Genomic DNA, 16,827 nt, shown 5'->3' on the forward strand with positions numbered 1-16,827 from the left:
GTGAAACTGGAAAAGTTTCCATCTGAAAATAACTTTGGAGCCTCTTGGTGAACCAGTGACTCAGATATTGGTGGCATTTCTTTCTCCTTCCCTCTGCAAACAAAGAGCCCCTATAGGGTGTCTCTGTGGTCGTTAGATAACATGGTTGCATAATGATACCGTGCTCCCTCCTCTGCTTTTCCCTTTTACTACCTCTCGCCAGGTTCTGGGTGTTTTGTTAGCAGAGGTGTCATTAATATTCCCTTTCTCTGTGTGCTTGCACACTGGAGAGGACTGTATTCTCGTTTGAAAGCTCTTGTGGTGGTGTCGGGCTGGAGGAAATCTCCTGGGGCAGGACTCCCAGTGCATTCAATTTACGCGGGATGTTGAAACGTAAAGCAAAGTGAAGCACCTGGAGCTGCTCCCAGGCTGTCAAGACAGTTCAACTCCAGGAAACTAGTGGCTTGCAATTGTCCTGGCAGCAGGGCAGGGTTTGGGGGATGCTTTGCCTAGCCGGGGAGCCATGGACAAGCCGGGCCTTCCTCGAGGTGCCTGGAGAGAGGCTGAATGGGATGGCTTAGCTCGGATAAAGAGGGCTGATTGCTGCAGAACCTGACTGTGGACCTCTTTGCTGCCTTGCTGCTTTGCTGCTCCTTACAGAGCATCGGGTGTGGGTTGGCAGTTGGGGGGTGCTCACTGCCTGTAGCCAGGGAGGGGTGTATCCTACTCCTGTCATCTCAGGCCCTTTTCTTTTCTTTTTGCCTTTCAGGCTATTGCTCAACGAGGTCAATGATTTTGCTCTTGGGAATGCCAGCATAAAGCCACAGGCTTTGCATGGACACAGGCCATGTTTACATGTCTCCTTTCATGTTCCTGTGGCACTGTCCTCCATCCTAAATCCATCCAGCTGCAAACCCTTGGCTGGCAGGGAGCGGGGTGGGGAGGCTCTCAGCACTGTGCAACATGGAGCTGTTGGGGGACTGAGGTTCTGGGGTGGAAAAAGGCTTCAGTGACACTTAGCAATGAATTCTTGGTTCCCTCATACTCCTTGTAGTCTTGTGCCAGGATTTTTTTTTTTTTGTTTTTACAATAGGTTTGGGTGCCAGATCTGCCTTCCTTGCTTGGTTGATTGCATCTTGCCTTTCTCAAGTGATGCCATCTCTCCATGCCTAACACAGTGAGCCCGGGCTGGGGTTATCCATGGCTGCCACGTGCCTCTGCACAAGTGGTCACACTCTAGCTTGTGGTGAACAAAGCTCTACATGCAAGAGATTGGTAAAATCAATTAAATCCCTCTTTAAATTTAAAAAGCGCTAAAAAGTTGCATTCACTGCTGCCTTCTGCTGGGTGCAGTCAGACCTGCACATATCCTGTGGGGTCAAGAGCTAGGAGGGATTCCTCTTCAGAGCAAGAAAAGGGGAATTCTTCCTCCAGAGCTGAAAATAAATGAGCCTTTCTCCTCCAGATATACCCAAAGTCCTGAGCTCAGCAAACAGACCCGGAGAGTCTCGAGGGACTGAGGATCCATTACAGCATTAATTCCTGATAATGTTTTCCTCCTGGTTCTGCTGATCCTGGGGAGGATTGTAGAGTTAAAGACCAGATCTGTTGTCCTAGAAACACCTGGTCCGTTGGCGTGTTTTGGTGAAAGTTTTGCAAGTTGGTATTTCAAGACATCCTGGCCAGATTCCAGCTGGAGTAATTGCTTTCCACTTCCCTTCAGCCCTGCCTGTGGCTCCAGCTGGATAAAACGCACCTTGTTCCCATCCTCCAAACCCTTTCGTAACGTGCCCGCCATAGACCTCCCTTGGAGGTGGCTGCGTTTTGCTGGCAGCTCCTCTGCCACATGCCTCGCTTTAGCTAAAAAGCAGTGTTGAGCTGACAGATGCCCTCCCAGGTTCCCAACTGTGGATAATAACCTCCTAGCAAAATCCTCTGGGTGACTAGGAGATATAATCAAATAAGGCTGGAAACGATGGGGAAAACTTCCTGAGAGAAACAAGATGTTTCTCTAACAACATGCCACGCAAAACCTATTTTCCCGAGGCTGTTTGCTAGACTTTCCTCACTGGGGCATTCCTGATTGGCTTCTCTGATGGCTAACCATGTTGAGCAGGTGTTGGGAAGGGTCCTTTTCCTCTCTATGGCTGCATGCTCTCCAAGGAGCTTGTATGAACTGAAAGTGCCTTTGATGTGTCAAATTTAGTTGAATTGGGCAAGATGTTGAGAAGGCATTACGCAGGTCCCTGCTGACAGACGGGCACCTACGTGGTGGGGTCAAGCACACCTTGTTTCACCCCTAGGCTTTTGGAGGAAAGAAGAAGAGGAGGCTTTTTGCAAGGAGGACAGGTTTAGCAGTCTCCTCCCTCCTCCTCCTCCACCTCCTCCTCCTCCTCCTCACTGGTGTCGTCAGACAAAAAAACCACAACCAAAAATCGCCCACATCTACCACTCAGTTGCGGGGCCACATGGCTTGGGGATGGTGTGCTGGAGGGGGATTGGGACCTGAGCCCACCTCTGGCTTGGGGTGCAGGGTGCCAGGGTGAGAGGAAGGCAGCTGATGCCTCATCCTTGCCCGGGGCCCTGCCCTCCCAAGACTCTGCCTCACCCACGGAGGCGTGTGTGTTATTAACTGAATACGTGTGTCGGTCCCTGTCGTCCCCAGTTTGCTGATTTCATTTTCTGAGCCCACATGGGGCTGCTATTAATTTGTCATTTCCGTGGCAGCCCAGATTTGTGATGAGTTCAATTCCGTGTTGGACCTCAAAGCCTGGCAGATGGTACTGCAGGCAGCCACATTCAGATTACAAATGCTGCTGAGACCCAGACCAGCCTGGTTTTTGTTTTTCCCCCCTCACCTGGCTCTGTATCTCAACCAGGGACCTTAAAACTGGCACAATAATACAAGCAGGAATAATAATAGTAACAGGAGACAACTCCACTCTCTGGAATCTGTGATTAGTTGGGATTAGATGGCCGGGGAGAAAGTTTGGTTTAGTTTGTTTTTTAAGAGAAAGGGTGTTTATTGCTGGCTCAGCTTTGGGAGTTTGCAGCAAGCCATTGATAGGGAAAAAATTATATGCACTGGGAATTAAAAGTAGAGCAAGAAGTAACAAACTTTCCGCTCCTCATCCTCAGTTCCTGGGGCTGCTTCTTGCCGTGGTGGTAGGGAAAGTGGTGGCATTAGCGCAAAGCCTCACCACTTTCTAGTGCAACCCTGATGTCTCTGGACAAGTGTTTCAGACGGGGCTTTCAAGGATTTCTCTTATCTAACCCACCATCTGCTCGCACTCTCCTTAAAGGCGAGGGATTGCTCTGCTGGCCTGAGGCTGATGGTGTTTCCACCTTCTCCTGCCCTGGAGCAACGAGGCTTTTGCTTCCCCTAGTAACCTGACCCAGCCTTGGAGCAAACCCCCCCCCCCCCCCCCCCCCCCCCCCCCCCCGTGAGACTGAGTTTGGTTTTGGGGATGTCTCCATGTCCCTTGCTGCCATCCCACCGCTTTGGCTTGAGAAGCTGGTCCTGAAGCTGTCTGCCAGCCCTTGGTGGCTGCTCTGCTGAGCTGGGTGGTCACAGTGACCTCGTAACCTGTGAGCCTGTAAACAGGGATGAAGCTATTTAAATGCTGAATAGTGTTAAAGCTTAATAACAGCATTGCTCTGCTCTTTGCTTAGAAATTACTTGACGGTCTCTAAGGCGTACAAGCGGATGCAAATGCTTTGGGGCTGGTCTGCAATGGAAATGCCAGCATCCTGAATAATTAATTTGCATTGAAATCATCATTAAATTGTCACGTGGGGATAATAATGTGTATCAGGGAAAGCAAAGGGCATGTTAGAAAAAAGACCTGTATGAGATCACACAGTGAGAAAGCTGGGCTTGAAACCCTGGTGTCCTGATTTTCAGGTCTGGCCCTTTCCAGCAAAGCCACCTGCATCAGCGACATTAAGAGGCTGCGTTTCTGCTCATCTAGATAAATACTTCGAATTCTTATGGGCCAGCAGCTGTTTATCAGTGTCCTCAGGATTCAGACAGAGCTGTGTTTGGGGCAGTGGTGTTTTTCCTCTTGTTTGCCGTGGAAATGTCGTCTTCGCCATGCAGTTTCCTTTCAAGATTGCAAGGAGCACGCTTGGGAATAAATGCTGAAATGATGTGGGGAGAGAGCTGCCACGAGGAAAGCAATCTGCCCTCTTTGCCTTGGCAAAGCCATCCTGCTGTGCATGCTGCAGGGACGGGAAGGCATGGAGCTGGCTGGAGAGCAGGGGCCACCTCTGGGGTGGAGGTGGTTGAATTGCATCAAGGCAGAGGGGAACTGAAAGCACGACCAGGCTCCAAAGCACTTATAAACACCATAAATAATGTAACAGAGAGGAAGCTGGAAACTTTTAAAAGCTGAAATTCTCGTGTAATCACCTGGCTCCAAGAGCCCAAGACTTTGCAAAGCAAAATATTGGTGACAATATCTGGACAGCTGGTTACCTTGGTGAACTGGAAAATCAGTTTTTCACCCCATTCTGCCTCTGAGACCCAGAGCAAATGCATCAAGAAATTTCTCACCTTAAAAATTTAGATAGCATGTACTGATTAGGATTTAAAAAGACTCGTGGCAGTAGCATCCCTTGCATCAGATCTGGAGCTTCAGATTCTTGCTCTGAGTGGTGTCTGGAGAAATGTGTGATTTTTCTTTGGGTTGTTTGTATTCCTGGAAAATCAGGCTGAAAATCGAAGAAGAACCTCTGGTCTTGCACCCAGACCCTTTGGCAGACCCTTGTGAAATGGGACTTGCTGCAAGCCTTGAAGATGTAAGAGCTAGCTGAGGGTTTGGCTTCCCCCATGGAGCACCAGCCACCTTCTGAGAAGGTCTGTGGTCCTTTCCCAGGCTACACCTGGCCCTACCTCTTCCTCTTGCTCTCCTGGATGGATTTAGCCTGCAAGGCCCTCTTCAAGGAAAACATGCTTGGGTAATATTTCTACATATATAAACAGATCCATAAAAATAATGATGTGCCTGCGTCCTAGGTAGGTCATGCAAGGCAGGTGCCAGATGGGAGCTGAATGCTCACACGGCCTTGAAGATCTGTATCTGGAGAATTTGTACAGGGTTAGGCCAAGAAATTCAGAGCAGAAAACTCAGCTCTGATCTCTGAGGTTTGAAGCTGGGCTGTGCTCTTTTCCTCTCTGTCCTACAAGTGTGAGCACTCTACAGGAGTGAAGTGGTTTGCCCTGCACCGTGTCTTCCAAGCCACTGGTAGGTTTGGTGTTATCCAAGCCAGGCTGATTTTCTTTCCATTTTCTCCTAGGTAAGGCACTGCACTTTCCCCATTTGCAGCCATGTGTTGGAGGAGCAATTCATATGCTGGGTTTGAGGTCTGCACTCTTGGGACACACCGTCTCAGCTTTCTTTGGAGCAGAGATTTTGATGCTTTCAGATTGCTTTTGCCCACCTCTACACAAGGTAAAAAATCAGTAGATAAGTGTTGCAACCCTTCTTCATGGACTTTAAATGCTGAAACGAGGGAATGTCTAACTACTAACTAACTACAAGATGCCTGTAAAAGGCATCAGTATGCATTTCATGAGGTCAGTGATGAACGTCTGATGTCAAAGGCACAGGAGCGTGCAGAAAGGGAGATTTCCTTTGCTTGAAAATATAACGATACTTTTTTTGCACATCTTTATCACTTTTTGCATCTGCATGTTGGGAAACATCATGGTGTCTTGGTTTGCTGCCATGCTACAGAGCACCTCCCAGGAGGATGCTGGTCCCAGCAGCCTCTCCAGATCTCCAGGTCTTGAGACATAGCCAGTGTTTGGGCTGTGTAGTTTTGGACCCCTGGAGACCCAGTGGGATGAAGAAGAGATCACCAGAGGTGGCTGGGGGAATCATCTTAGGGAACTGTGTGACCGTGCCCTGGGTGACAACACAGTGGTTCAAAAGGTATTTCTGTGAAATCACACATTTCTGCTGAAGACATACAGTATTTTGGCATTTAATTGGCATCTTAAAGCAACAGGATGGGCTGAATAGGGCAGCCAGGCAGCGAAGTCAAGGAAAGGGGTCTGGGCATGTCTTGAATTTTCACATCACCCCGAGGAACCTACAGTGCTTTGCAGAATGACCACCCCAAACCTGATCATCCTGAGGACCTCCAGAATTCAGAGGTGGGACAATGGGAGGTGAAGGAAAGCTTCATGGTCTCAAGTGATGGCAGGACATAAGAAGCAAGGTGATCTGAGACACATTGTACAGCGATTTTCATTTTGATTTCATGGTCATACAATTTATCACAGGTCCACGATGAAGCTAATACAGGTTAATGTATGGTGCAATATATATTGCAGACCTTTATTGTGGAGTCATGAGCTTATGGATAGGCATAGTTGGGTGGTTTTAAATCCTGGCTCAAAGCATTCCTGTTAAGGTCTAATATACAAATTGTTATCAATTTAGTGAGGTTTTTAGATTGGTCTGTGGCAGCTCTGATCTCTGGGTTGCTGATCCTGCCCTCTAATTCAAGTGGCCCTGGTGTAAATCTGGAATGACTGGCTTGGTTTCCTAATGGTGCAAGTTTTGGAAGTGTCATTGAAGTCAATGACGCAGCTCTGCAGAGAAGGTGAATTCGCATTCCTGATTGACTTGAGAGGACTTAGGCTGCTTTAGCCCTCTGAAAATCTGGTTTAGTGAGATTGCTTTGTGTTAACGCTGGCATGCTGAGACCAGAATCCGGACAGGTCAGAAATCAGAGCATCCGAGGGGTGCTGAAGTGGGGATGGTCTTTTATTTTGTGGGTCCCTAATTTGAAGATGGAGGTTGTTCTTTTAATGACACTTTCGCACATCAACAGGTTGTTGGCACAAGGTAGCAGCACTCGAAGCTGGACTGGGCTGTGCTGCAGTGGTGGCTGTGGGATTCAGGGTATGGGAGGTTACTTTATATGACTGTATATATTATATAACCATAAATGTGTCATTATTTGATTCACATGTACTAATTTGGTGGATAGAAGTGAATTTAAAGCACTTTATTTGAAAGAGTGTGGTAATTATTAAACATTAAAACTAATTTTTGGGCTCTGTGCAGTTTATGTGGGTCTTAAACATTGTCAGAGTAAACAATAAATTAAATGCTTACATCTGAAGGGGAAAAGGCATGTAATTAACTTGAACACTTGAACATTACCAAAAAAAAAAAAAAAAAAAAATCCGCTCTATGGCATTTCATACAGCAGAACATTGACAGGATAACTTCTGGGTAAGTTTCTTTGGGTTTTCCTGACATACATGGATTTGTTTTCCTTTGAAAAGTAACAAAAATACAAACTACTTTTAAAACTGAGTGTTTGGTGATCTAAATACAATTTTATACTCTGATTGATTTGAGACATGATTTTAATTCCCATTGCTGAGAACAGACAGATTTTTTTGACAAGCCTTTTCTGAAATTCAAATGATCCTTTGCCATTGAAGGAACAAAGTGGAGGACCTGAATCAATATTTTTGCTGTGGCAGGGCAGAGAATGGGTTAAACCAGTGCTAAAACTGGTGCACTTTGATAGAAGCCTTCTGGGGATATTTGCATTAAGTGACTAGTAGAGTAAAATGGATCCTTGGCTAGAACAAATAAAGCTTGGTATCTGTGGTAGCATTTCTCCCCTTGCTTCACAGCGTGGCATCGGGGACAGCAAATGACAGCTAGAGGAGGTGATGTAGGAGCTCCCGCGCTCTCACCCTCACTTGGTATGGTGAAATGAAGACCACGGTAACACCTGGTCTGGGTCAGATCAAAGCTTTGGTTACTCCTTTTCTCTCCAGCAATAGCCATTAGCACATGCCTGAGGAAGAGCACAGCAAGGAATAGAGGAAATTACAAATTCAAAAGAAGGAGGAGACTGGTACAAGTAGAGCACAGTGGACAAAGAGGAAGAGAAGAACATCATTTGGTGGTGGCTCATGTCAAAACAGTCAGAGGGAGGAAAATTATCCGTAATGTTCCTTATGATTTGGAACCACGTCCAGTCTTATTGAATATTTCCATTTAACAGCCTTAGCAGAAAAAGCCTGAATGTGGTGATGACATTTTGTGACAGTGCAGTGCTGGGGAGACATCACCAACTGAAAGAAGCATTAGGATGTCATGCTGGAAATGTATGACTTTTAGGCTAAGTAATAGACACGGGATTAAATTAATGGTTGAAAGAGCAAAGTTGCATCACAAAGACTAACCCGAATTCTTTGACTATGCTGGGGGCTGTAACCAGGTCCTGACATAGCAGAAGAAAGGGGTGAGATGGTTATGGGGGTTTGGTGTGAGGCAGCCAGGAAAAAGGTCTGGGCTGTAGGAAGCAAGTGATGGAGAAGATCACACCTTAAACTCTTTGTGGAACAGGAACAGAGGAAAGAAAGCAAAAACCAGGAGGAGAGATGGAGCATTAAAGCTAAAGGACAATGCTAGTCCAAGAACAAACGAGCCATGGATGAATTTGGGCTGAAAATCAGGAGGTTTCTCATTGTCACAGGAAAGAGCAGTTGCGAGAGCTCCCCAATGGGGTCAGCAGGGACTCAAAGACATGCTTCCTGTCCTGTCTTCTCAGGAAAGCCTCCATGTGAGCGAGGAACATCTGCATCCCATGGGTGCTTGGAAATGGCAGCAGCAAAACTTCCAGTTTGTGAGATACTTGTGGCACGGAGCGAGCGCTCCTCTCTGTGTGTGTGTGCAAACAGCTGGGCAATGAGAAGAAATGGGAGACAGGTGAGCGGAGTTCAACAGCAATGAGACACTGGGTGGCAACCTCCACACCCAACAAATAGTTGTAATAACAACTTTCCGCAGTGCCTCGGAGCTCTTCGTGAAGGGCAACAAACTCCACTGAGCACTAACTTCTGCAAGGGGGATGTGGAAGGAGCTGGCTGAGGGTAGGATCCCAGTGTTCTCGTTCCTGCTGCTACATTAGTGGTTTTGATTTAATGGCATTTTGCCCCAGCACCAGAAAACTGTCAGCCATGGGGAGAGCTGGGCAACAGAAGATGGGTTGGGCCATCACCATGCATCTCCCCAGGAGATGAGTCAACTTTAGTCCCCCAGCAAAAATGAAGGGAGAGAGGGGAGAAGTGAAATGCTCATCTGAACAAGCACCATCTCTAAAACAGATGCCGGAGTTTTCCCCAGCTCCTCTCTCGGCCCGGGAGGAGGTTTGGCTACACCTTCTCAGACATCCCCCTCGGCAGGGTCTGCGGGGAGTGAAGCTCCACTGACTGCCGCCGCCGGACCTCGCGTTCTGCCCAGTCCTCCTCTGGCTCGAAGCCTTTGAAGATGGCGAGTCTCTCCGAGAAGGTTTTGGCTTGCGGGAAGAGGATGTAATTGTAGATGATGGAGGCTGCTGCTGCCCCAACCAGGGGGCCCACCCAGAAGACCTGGGAGAAGGGGAAAGAGAAGAATCGGGTGAGCAAAAACCAGCCTGAGTTTGGAGGATGGAGAGGAACCACGGTCTCTGAAGGGCACTGCAGGGGGCTTATGTTTCTTCCTACCCTGTGTGCATTGGGAGCAAAATGCAGAAGCCAGCTCTGCTTTGGCCATCACTGTCGACCTGAACTCCCATCCATTGCTGTTGTGCCTGAATATACCTAACCATCCCCTTCTGTCTTTCCTCCTCTGAGAGCTGTGTGATCTTCCCTAATGATAGGCCCATCATGAGCATGATTACTAATCTGGGTTCCTCTGGAGAAGTGTCTTCCTACCCATTTACACATTGCTATAGAGAGGAGGAGGCTACCAGCTTGGGCTGGACACCTTTGGGTGCATCAACCTGAACCACCACAGGTCTGGCTCCGAACACACTCTTTGCAGATGGAAATGCCTTGGAACGTTCCCAAAGGAGCTGGTGGAAAATGTGTGCCCAGATCCAACCGGAAACAGGAAAGTTCCCCAGGACTGGCAAGGAGAGCTCCCCTCTCCATTGGTTGTGCTTCTTTTGCTAAGTCAGGGTCAACAAACCACACCCCCTCTTCCTGTTGCAGTGCACCCTGCTCAGATAAGCCAATTAAGCACCAAGCAGCCCCACCTCTTTTTCTTAATCTCTACATCACTCATCCAGCTGGGAGCTGGCATAGAAATGCCAGGAATCTGGCTGGCTCTGTGGATTTCTAGGAATACTGGTAATTTGGGAGGCTCATCCCACCAAAATAACATGTAGACCTGACTTCTTACCCAGTGGTCACTGAAGTCTCCGACTATCACAGCAGGGGCGAAAGATCTGGCTGGATTCATGGAGCAGCCAGTGTAACGGATCTGCAGAGAAACACCACACGTTGTTAGTATTAAGCACTTTTAGCACATTTTTTAAAAAATCCTGGTGCGTTATTAACATGATTCATTCACTGAGCTGACGTTTCACCTTCCAGCATGCCTGTTCCAGGAAAAGGGATGCTAGCAGCTCCCAGCACCTGAGTCAACATAGGTGAGTTGTCTGTATTTGCACATCTTCTGTGTGAGCACGTGTGTCCTGTGCATGGTGCAACTCAGCTGCTGGCTGGGTGATGTGCCCTGCAGCGTGACCAGGACTGCGGGGACAAGCTCTTCCTGCTGTGCCTATTCCTGAGAAAAATTGCTACCGAGGATAGGAAAAGAATAGTCCCATAGACACATAGGCTTGCAGATCATTAAGGATGGAAGATGTGGTGTAAACATCGCTGTTTTAATGCATGCACTGAGAAGCTGGGAGTGTTGGGGGCTGCTTTGGTCTGTCATCCAGGAGGCATTTCCCTGGGTGTCCATCCCAGATACTTCCCAGTCTTGTGGTCTTGAGTGCCTCAGTTGCTGACACATTCACACCCAGGACAGAAGACCCAGCTGATCTTTGGGAGCTCCCTGCGGGACTCAAGGAGCAGCAGAGCCCAGCAGGTTAAGTTTTTTCATGCCCAGTAAAAAACAAGCTCAGGCTATGGCTCTTCTATGGCTTTGGTGGGATTTTTCTCTTCTACCCACTGGAAAGCCATGGGCACCACATGAGTTACAAATCCCCCATCCACTCTGGAGCATGCAGCCAAGTAGGCTTTGGGCACAAAGGCAAAGACAACCTAAAAAGTGCTCTGTTTTAGCCCATTCTACCCACCCCAAGGAGATGCCCCACGGCAACAGAAAGGCCGATGGACAGGGCAGGAGAGCCCAGGTTGTCCTCCCGGCGTTCGTCAGTAGAAGCAAAGATGCACAGGACCAGCTGGAAGGTGAGGAAGAGCTCAACGGTCACCGCCTGGCCCGTCGTCGTCTCATTGTGCAGCTGGAAGGGGAGAAGAAACATGTCTCAGGGACAGGGAAGTCTGGGGACTGGGTTGGAAATGTGGAAGGAGAACCAAAAAGGACATAGGAAATAGGTGAGATTTTTGACACCAATATGAAGAGGAGGAAAAATTTCCCAGGAAAAAGGAAAAATGGGTCAACCCACAAAAGTGGGTAAGATTTGACTGACATAGTAGGAAATGTTTTAGTTGCATTTCTTTGGGTATTTTTTCCCACTCTTCTTCCCCCCCTAGGAATTTTTTTTTTTTTTCTTTTCCTCATACTTAAAATGCAAAATGCCTTTTGGAAAAGTTTACAAATTGCCTTTTGAAAATGTCAAAAAGAAATATTTTGGCATTTAAAAAAAAAATGCCTTCACATGCTTTTTTGACTGAAAGAATTTGTCAGATTTGATCTGAGGCTGTGCCTGTTGCACCCCCTCTCCTCCAACTCTGCTTTCTGACACTTTATTACTTCTTGGTGATTTTTCATCCAGATCTGGATGGATCTGGCAGCACTGCCAGCCAGATCTGCAGCTGGCAGTCCCGCTTGCCCACGGCCTCCCATCGCTGTTGCTTCCCTCAGCCCATCCTGGCACGTCTCTGCCATTTCTGCATTGGACACCGTGCATCCTCCCAAATGCTGATCCTGAGATCACTTCGCTCAGACACCATGAAGGCGTCAATTGTGCTCCTGGCCATGATCCAGAATCAGATCTTGCTCACTCTCCTCTCTCTGATATGCCCCCCCTTTTTTTTTTTAAAGGTAATTCGTGCAGGAAGCTACAAGATGAACAGCACCCATGGGAAAAACATATCAAAATCCCTATTCCCTCTTTTAGGTGGTTTGAGCTGTAAAATAACAGAGCTGGGTGTTTTGAAAGTAAGTTGCTCTTAAAACTCTTACTTATTAAACCTCTGCTATTATCAGTCTAAATAGTCTTGTTCAGATTAATCCACAATCCCTTTTTCAACCCTCTTAATCTCTTTGGCAGCGAAGCTGGGTCCTGGCAGTGCCTCCCTGCTGCAAGAAAGGGGATTTCTGTGTGCTGCTTCCTAAAACACGCTTCCTCCCTCACCGCTTGGCTTGCTTTTGGGTGATCCTGGTCCGAGCATGGGTGTCCCTAGAGGAGATACAGCTGCCTGTAGCCATCTGAAGAGGAGTGGTGGGGCATGGAGAAAAGAGAGGGGATAGTGAACCCTGCGCATTTTTAATCTTTTTTTCCCTCTTTTTATTCTGTGCGTGGGTGGGGAAGGGGATGTTGGAGGTTGGGATACCACTGGGGAGTCCCCTCATGGCTTCCTAAGGTTTCCCAGTTTTCTTTTTTCCGTGCATGTGTGAAACCAGACTGGGATCCTTGTGATGCTTCTGGCACTGTGCAGTGGCACTGCCCAGGCACCCATGTGTGTTGGGCACTGGGATGAACCAGCTAGATCTGGTGTGGCCATCCCTCCACAATGGGAAGCAACAAAATGAGCAGTTCAATCTAATGAAAAGCTGGGATTTAGACCCCCCCAAAAAACCCTACCCTGGTGCAACATCCCCATTGCTGGGAATCTGGCACAGCAGCCTGTGAATAGTGGCATGGTGGGACACAGAGGGAAGACAAGGCTGCCCGTACCCACACCAAGACTGGAAAGTGGGACAAGGTTGGGGCAAGAGGAATGGAGAGGTGATGCTTTTGGTCATGTCCTTCCCTAAACAGCTGGGTCTCCTCGGAATCCAGCTCCTCCACAATACAGCCCTAAATAAAACTGAGATGATGGTGGCTTTGTCTTCTAAGGGAGGTGTCTCTGTGGCCAGCTGGATCATATCTCTGGTTTTAGTCCTAAAAAGCAGAGGAGGCAGCCTGGAATTCTGCCTTCGTCCCTGCCCCTGGAAGGACCCTTGGTGCAGCAAGCTCATGGTGCTGGGCTGCAGCTGACAGTGGCTTCCTACCCAACACTAAATAAAGGGGTGGTCCTTGCTGGCCACAAAACCCTTCTTCACATCCCTCAGCCTTCCCAAAAGCCATGCCCAATCTTTCCTGCTCCCTTGCAAGCCCATCCACAGGCTGAAGTCTTACCTTGTTGATGGCCAGGCCTTCCCGGGAGTCTGCAGGGGTGATCTCATGTAAGATGGCAGCCCCCACAACAGCCCCCAGGAGCTGGGCCACCACGTAGAAGACTGCACGGAGGAAGGAGACTTGGGAGCTGATGAGGCAAGCCACTGTCACTGCCGGGTTGATGTGGGCTCCACTGATGTGCCCCAGGGCTTGGACCAGTGTGCCGATGGCCAAGCCAAAAGCCAGTGCGATTTGAAGGATGCTCGGGGAGGAAGTTGAGGGCCAGTTCAGAGCAGAGCCCAGGCCAAAGAGGATGAAGACCAAAGTCGCCAGAAATTCTGCAAAGACAGCCCGGGTGAAGGCTACGGATCGCAGTTCCCACATCATGGAGTGGAGGCTGCTGGAGGCTGCAAGGACTGACCCTGCCTGTGGTGTCTTCAAGCAGTTGCTACCGTGGCTGCTGTGTCCATAGAGGATGACAGGGGGACAACATATATATATATGGATGCGGAGGGCCAAAGGATCACCCGCTGAAGGAGGTGGGATTGTGATCCTAGGAAACCTGATGCTTTTTTTCATTTGTGTTCCAGCTGAGGGAACATCAGACCCTGCCCCCTCTATTAAAGCTGGGGAATGCAGCGCTCACCACCCTTGGGAGGTCATAAATCAGCCTCGAGCAATGCCATGAAACACTGTTCCCTTTCTCTTGTGCTTTCTTACTAGGGGTCCTATCCCCAGAGGTGCTTGTTGCCCATCTTCTCCAAGCTCTACCACCTCACAGCATGGAGAGGAGAGCAAGCAAGGCAGGGTTCTGTAGGGCTAGGGATGTTGCTGAGGTGGGGTTGTGTTGAAAAGCAGGATGTGATTAAATAACCAGGCAAAACTGGATGCAAAAGAGTCTCTCAGAGGCGCAAAACTCCAAGTGACTTACTACAACTCGATTCCTCAGAGTACCAGAATTTTACAGCCTGGGCACAGATTTCCTACCCAGAAAAATGGGAACCAGCCCCAAGAAATGACTGTCAAGAAAGAAATTCTAGTGTGAAAAAATGACACACACAGCTGGAGTACCGGCTGTGCTCTAATTACAGGGATTTTGGCCAATTCAGCTCTTCAGAAATGTCTTTTTACTTCTTGGTGTTAATCCCCAAAAGAGGAATGATATTTTCTTCTCTGGAGCATGGTTGTTCACATCCAACCATCTGCTATTTGCTCAACAAGTCCATTTTCCTTTTTCTTCTATTGCTTGGGGCACATTTGCCCATTCCTGGGTGATGTCTGTAAAGACTTTTGCTCCCTATATGATAGGGGTTGGTGGGTTTGCTGGAAAGATAACACTTGTTTCTTTTTTACCCCTTGTTAGCAGACTCTGTAGTTATTCTAAAGCACAGTGATCTGGGAGGAGTGCTCTCCCAGGGTAGAGCTGGAGTTGAAATGACCACTTTATTTCAAAGGGATGCAGAGCACCAGAACTGAGGGTCCATTTTTTGGCTCTAACAAAGGCTGCCGCTGTATGATAAACCAAATATTTTTCCCTTCCAGAGGAACCGTGCAAGTGCCACCAAACTGATGTGAAAAGTTGATGCGAAATATTCCATATTGCTTAAATTATGTCACTGAATCATAGACTATCTCAGGTTGGAAGGGACCCATAAGGACATGTGAAGGCCTGTTCTTTCCTCCACAAAAGCTGGGCGACAATACTTGTGAGCTGGACTAGATGATCATTGTAGGTCCCTTTCAACTGAACTATTCTCCTTCTATTCTATTCTATTCTATTCTATTCTATTCTATTCTATTCTATTCTATTCTATTCTATTCTATTCTATTCTATTCTATTCTATTCTATTCTTGTCCTCTCTTTAAAAAAGATGCTTACGGGGACATTGCTCTTAACAAGGGAGAGATTGTGGGGAGCACAAGTCCAGTCTGTGAGTGAGTCTGGAGCCTGGAAGGCTTGTATTCAACTTCTTCTTTTGAACATCCTTCTCTTGGACTTCCTCGGGAACTTTGGCCCATCACGGCACCACTCTAGCCTCCGGTTTTCCCACAACGAAGCCAATCTCACAAAATGGGTTGTAAGGCTAAATATATTTGGGGTGCTGATGAGCCACAAAACACGGTCACATCCAGCCTGTAGGCTCTTGCTCCTGCCTACCTGGTACAGATTTGCAAGCTTAGCATTACTCAAGAACTAGTTATGTCAGGGACTGATTACAAATGCAGGCTGTTATTAGTGCAGGGAATGAGAGAGAACTAATACAGGCAATTAACTGGAGCTGATACCCTATTTGATTAATAGTTATTCATGGCAAGCAAGTTGTGATGTATGTGTGCTTAATGAAGACTAATTAAAAGGAAAGACAAGTAAGCAGGATTAGCTCTGAGCAACTTAAAAATCTAACACAGCCTCATGGTCCTCACTTCTTTCTGGCAATGCACAAGTTCATTGCAGCTCTTGTTTATGCCGTGTTTTGAGATGTTTGTGCTATGGATGGTGGGTTTCTGCTACATGCCATGATGAAAGGGTTGGTGTTGCATCATGAGCTGTCTTGCTGAAAAGGAGCCCTGCTATTGTGGTCTTTGCTGTGGGGCTGAGCAAACTGTTGCTGTGAGATGCTGCTTTCCAGCAAGAATAATCACACATCCCAGCTTTCACCCAGAGACCTCTAGCACTGCGGTGACTATAATCCTTCTAGTTCTACAGAGAGGGGGTCCATGGCATGAGGCTGTGTGGACAAGTGCGCTGCAGCTTTGGGACACCAATGTGCTGCAGCTTTGGGCGCAGCAAAGAGCATTGCAGCCCTGTAGCAAAGCCGTCTGAGGTGGGAAAGTGCATTATTTTAGCTTTTAATCCACAGCCCTTCAAGTGTAACGGCATTATCAGCCCTCCCCTGGGATCAAATGCAAATGCTCAATAAGAGTGTGTTGGCGTCTGCGGAGGGTTGATACACTGTGCTTCCTCCTGATGGCAGAAAATGCGTTTTTGAAGAACATTTTGCAAGCAAGGGAACTGTGCTTGCACAACAATTTGCTTCTCAAGTGCCTTAGATGGCTCAGATATCTTTGCTTCCCTGGCTTTCAGGAAAGTATAAACATCTTTAAGGTATCTCCATTCCATCTAAAATACCTCCAAGCCACAGAGAATAAAAGATTTATTGCATAAACAACAGTGAGTTTTCCTGCTTGGATCTGATCTGTTGCAGGAGGTGTGTGTGCTGCTCAGACCTTGATGGAAGCTCCGGGTTTTTTCTCTTTTCTGGGGATAGAGAACACCTGCAGACAACTCCCCCTCCTCTCTGACAGCTGAACAGACAACCTGCACCCATGCTTCACATGGCAGCAAATGCCCTTTTTATTAGACACCGGAGAGGGGACACAGGAGCACTAAGCCTTGGGAGCAAACTTTATACAAACCCAGCTATTCTTGGTTCTGCTGGTTGTTGAAATAGGTGTTTTCTTTCCAAGAAAGGAGGTGTAAAACTGAAAACGCTACCTCTAAGAGTTCTCTAGGGGAAGCCTTTAAAAGAATCC

At 47.8% G+C, this 16,827-nt stretch overlaps 1 protein-coding gene across 1 annotated transcript; it reads right to left on the bottom strand.

Annotated features, from left to right (window-relative positions):
- Nucleotides 1-9,172: 9,172 nt before the first annotated feature.
- AQP2 (aquaporin 2) lies at nt 9,173-13,680 on the bottom strand. The gene is made up of 4 exons (XM_009488000.2): nt 13,315-13,680; nt 11,086-11,250; nt 10,182-10,262; nt 9,173-9,388 (listed from the first exon to the last, which is right to left on the bottom strand). The coding sequence occupies exons 1-4, from the start codon at nt 13,678-13,680 to the stop codon at nt 9,173-9,175; spliced, it is 828 nt and encodes a 275-aa protein (XP_009486275.1).
- Between the last annotated feature and the right edge of the window lie 3,147 nt (nt 13,681-16,827).

This window comes from Pelecanus crispus, chromosome 26 (assembly GCF_030463565.1).
Source record: "Pelecanus crispus isolate bPelCri1 chromosome 26, bPelCri1.pri, whole genome shotgun sequence".
Classification (NCBI taxonomy): Eukaryota; Metazoa; Chordata; class Aves; order Pelecaniformes; family Pelecanidae; genus Pelecanus; species Pelecanus crispus.

Coding starts and splice junctions, on each gene's coding strand:
- AQP2 (XM_009488000.2), bottom strand. CDS start 13,680: ATGATGTGGGAACTGCGATCCGTAGCCTTCACCCGGGCTGTCTTTGCA. Junction 11,251..13,314: donor AAGGCCTGGCCATCAACAAG/GTAAGACTTCAG, acceptor CTCCCCTTCCAG/CTGCACAATGAGACGACGAC. Junction 9,389..10,181: donor GAGACTTCAGTGACCACTGG/GTAAGAAGTCAG, acceptor CCCTTCTCCCAG/GTCTTCTGGGTGGGCCCCCT.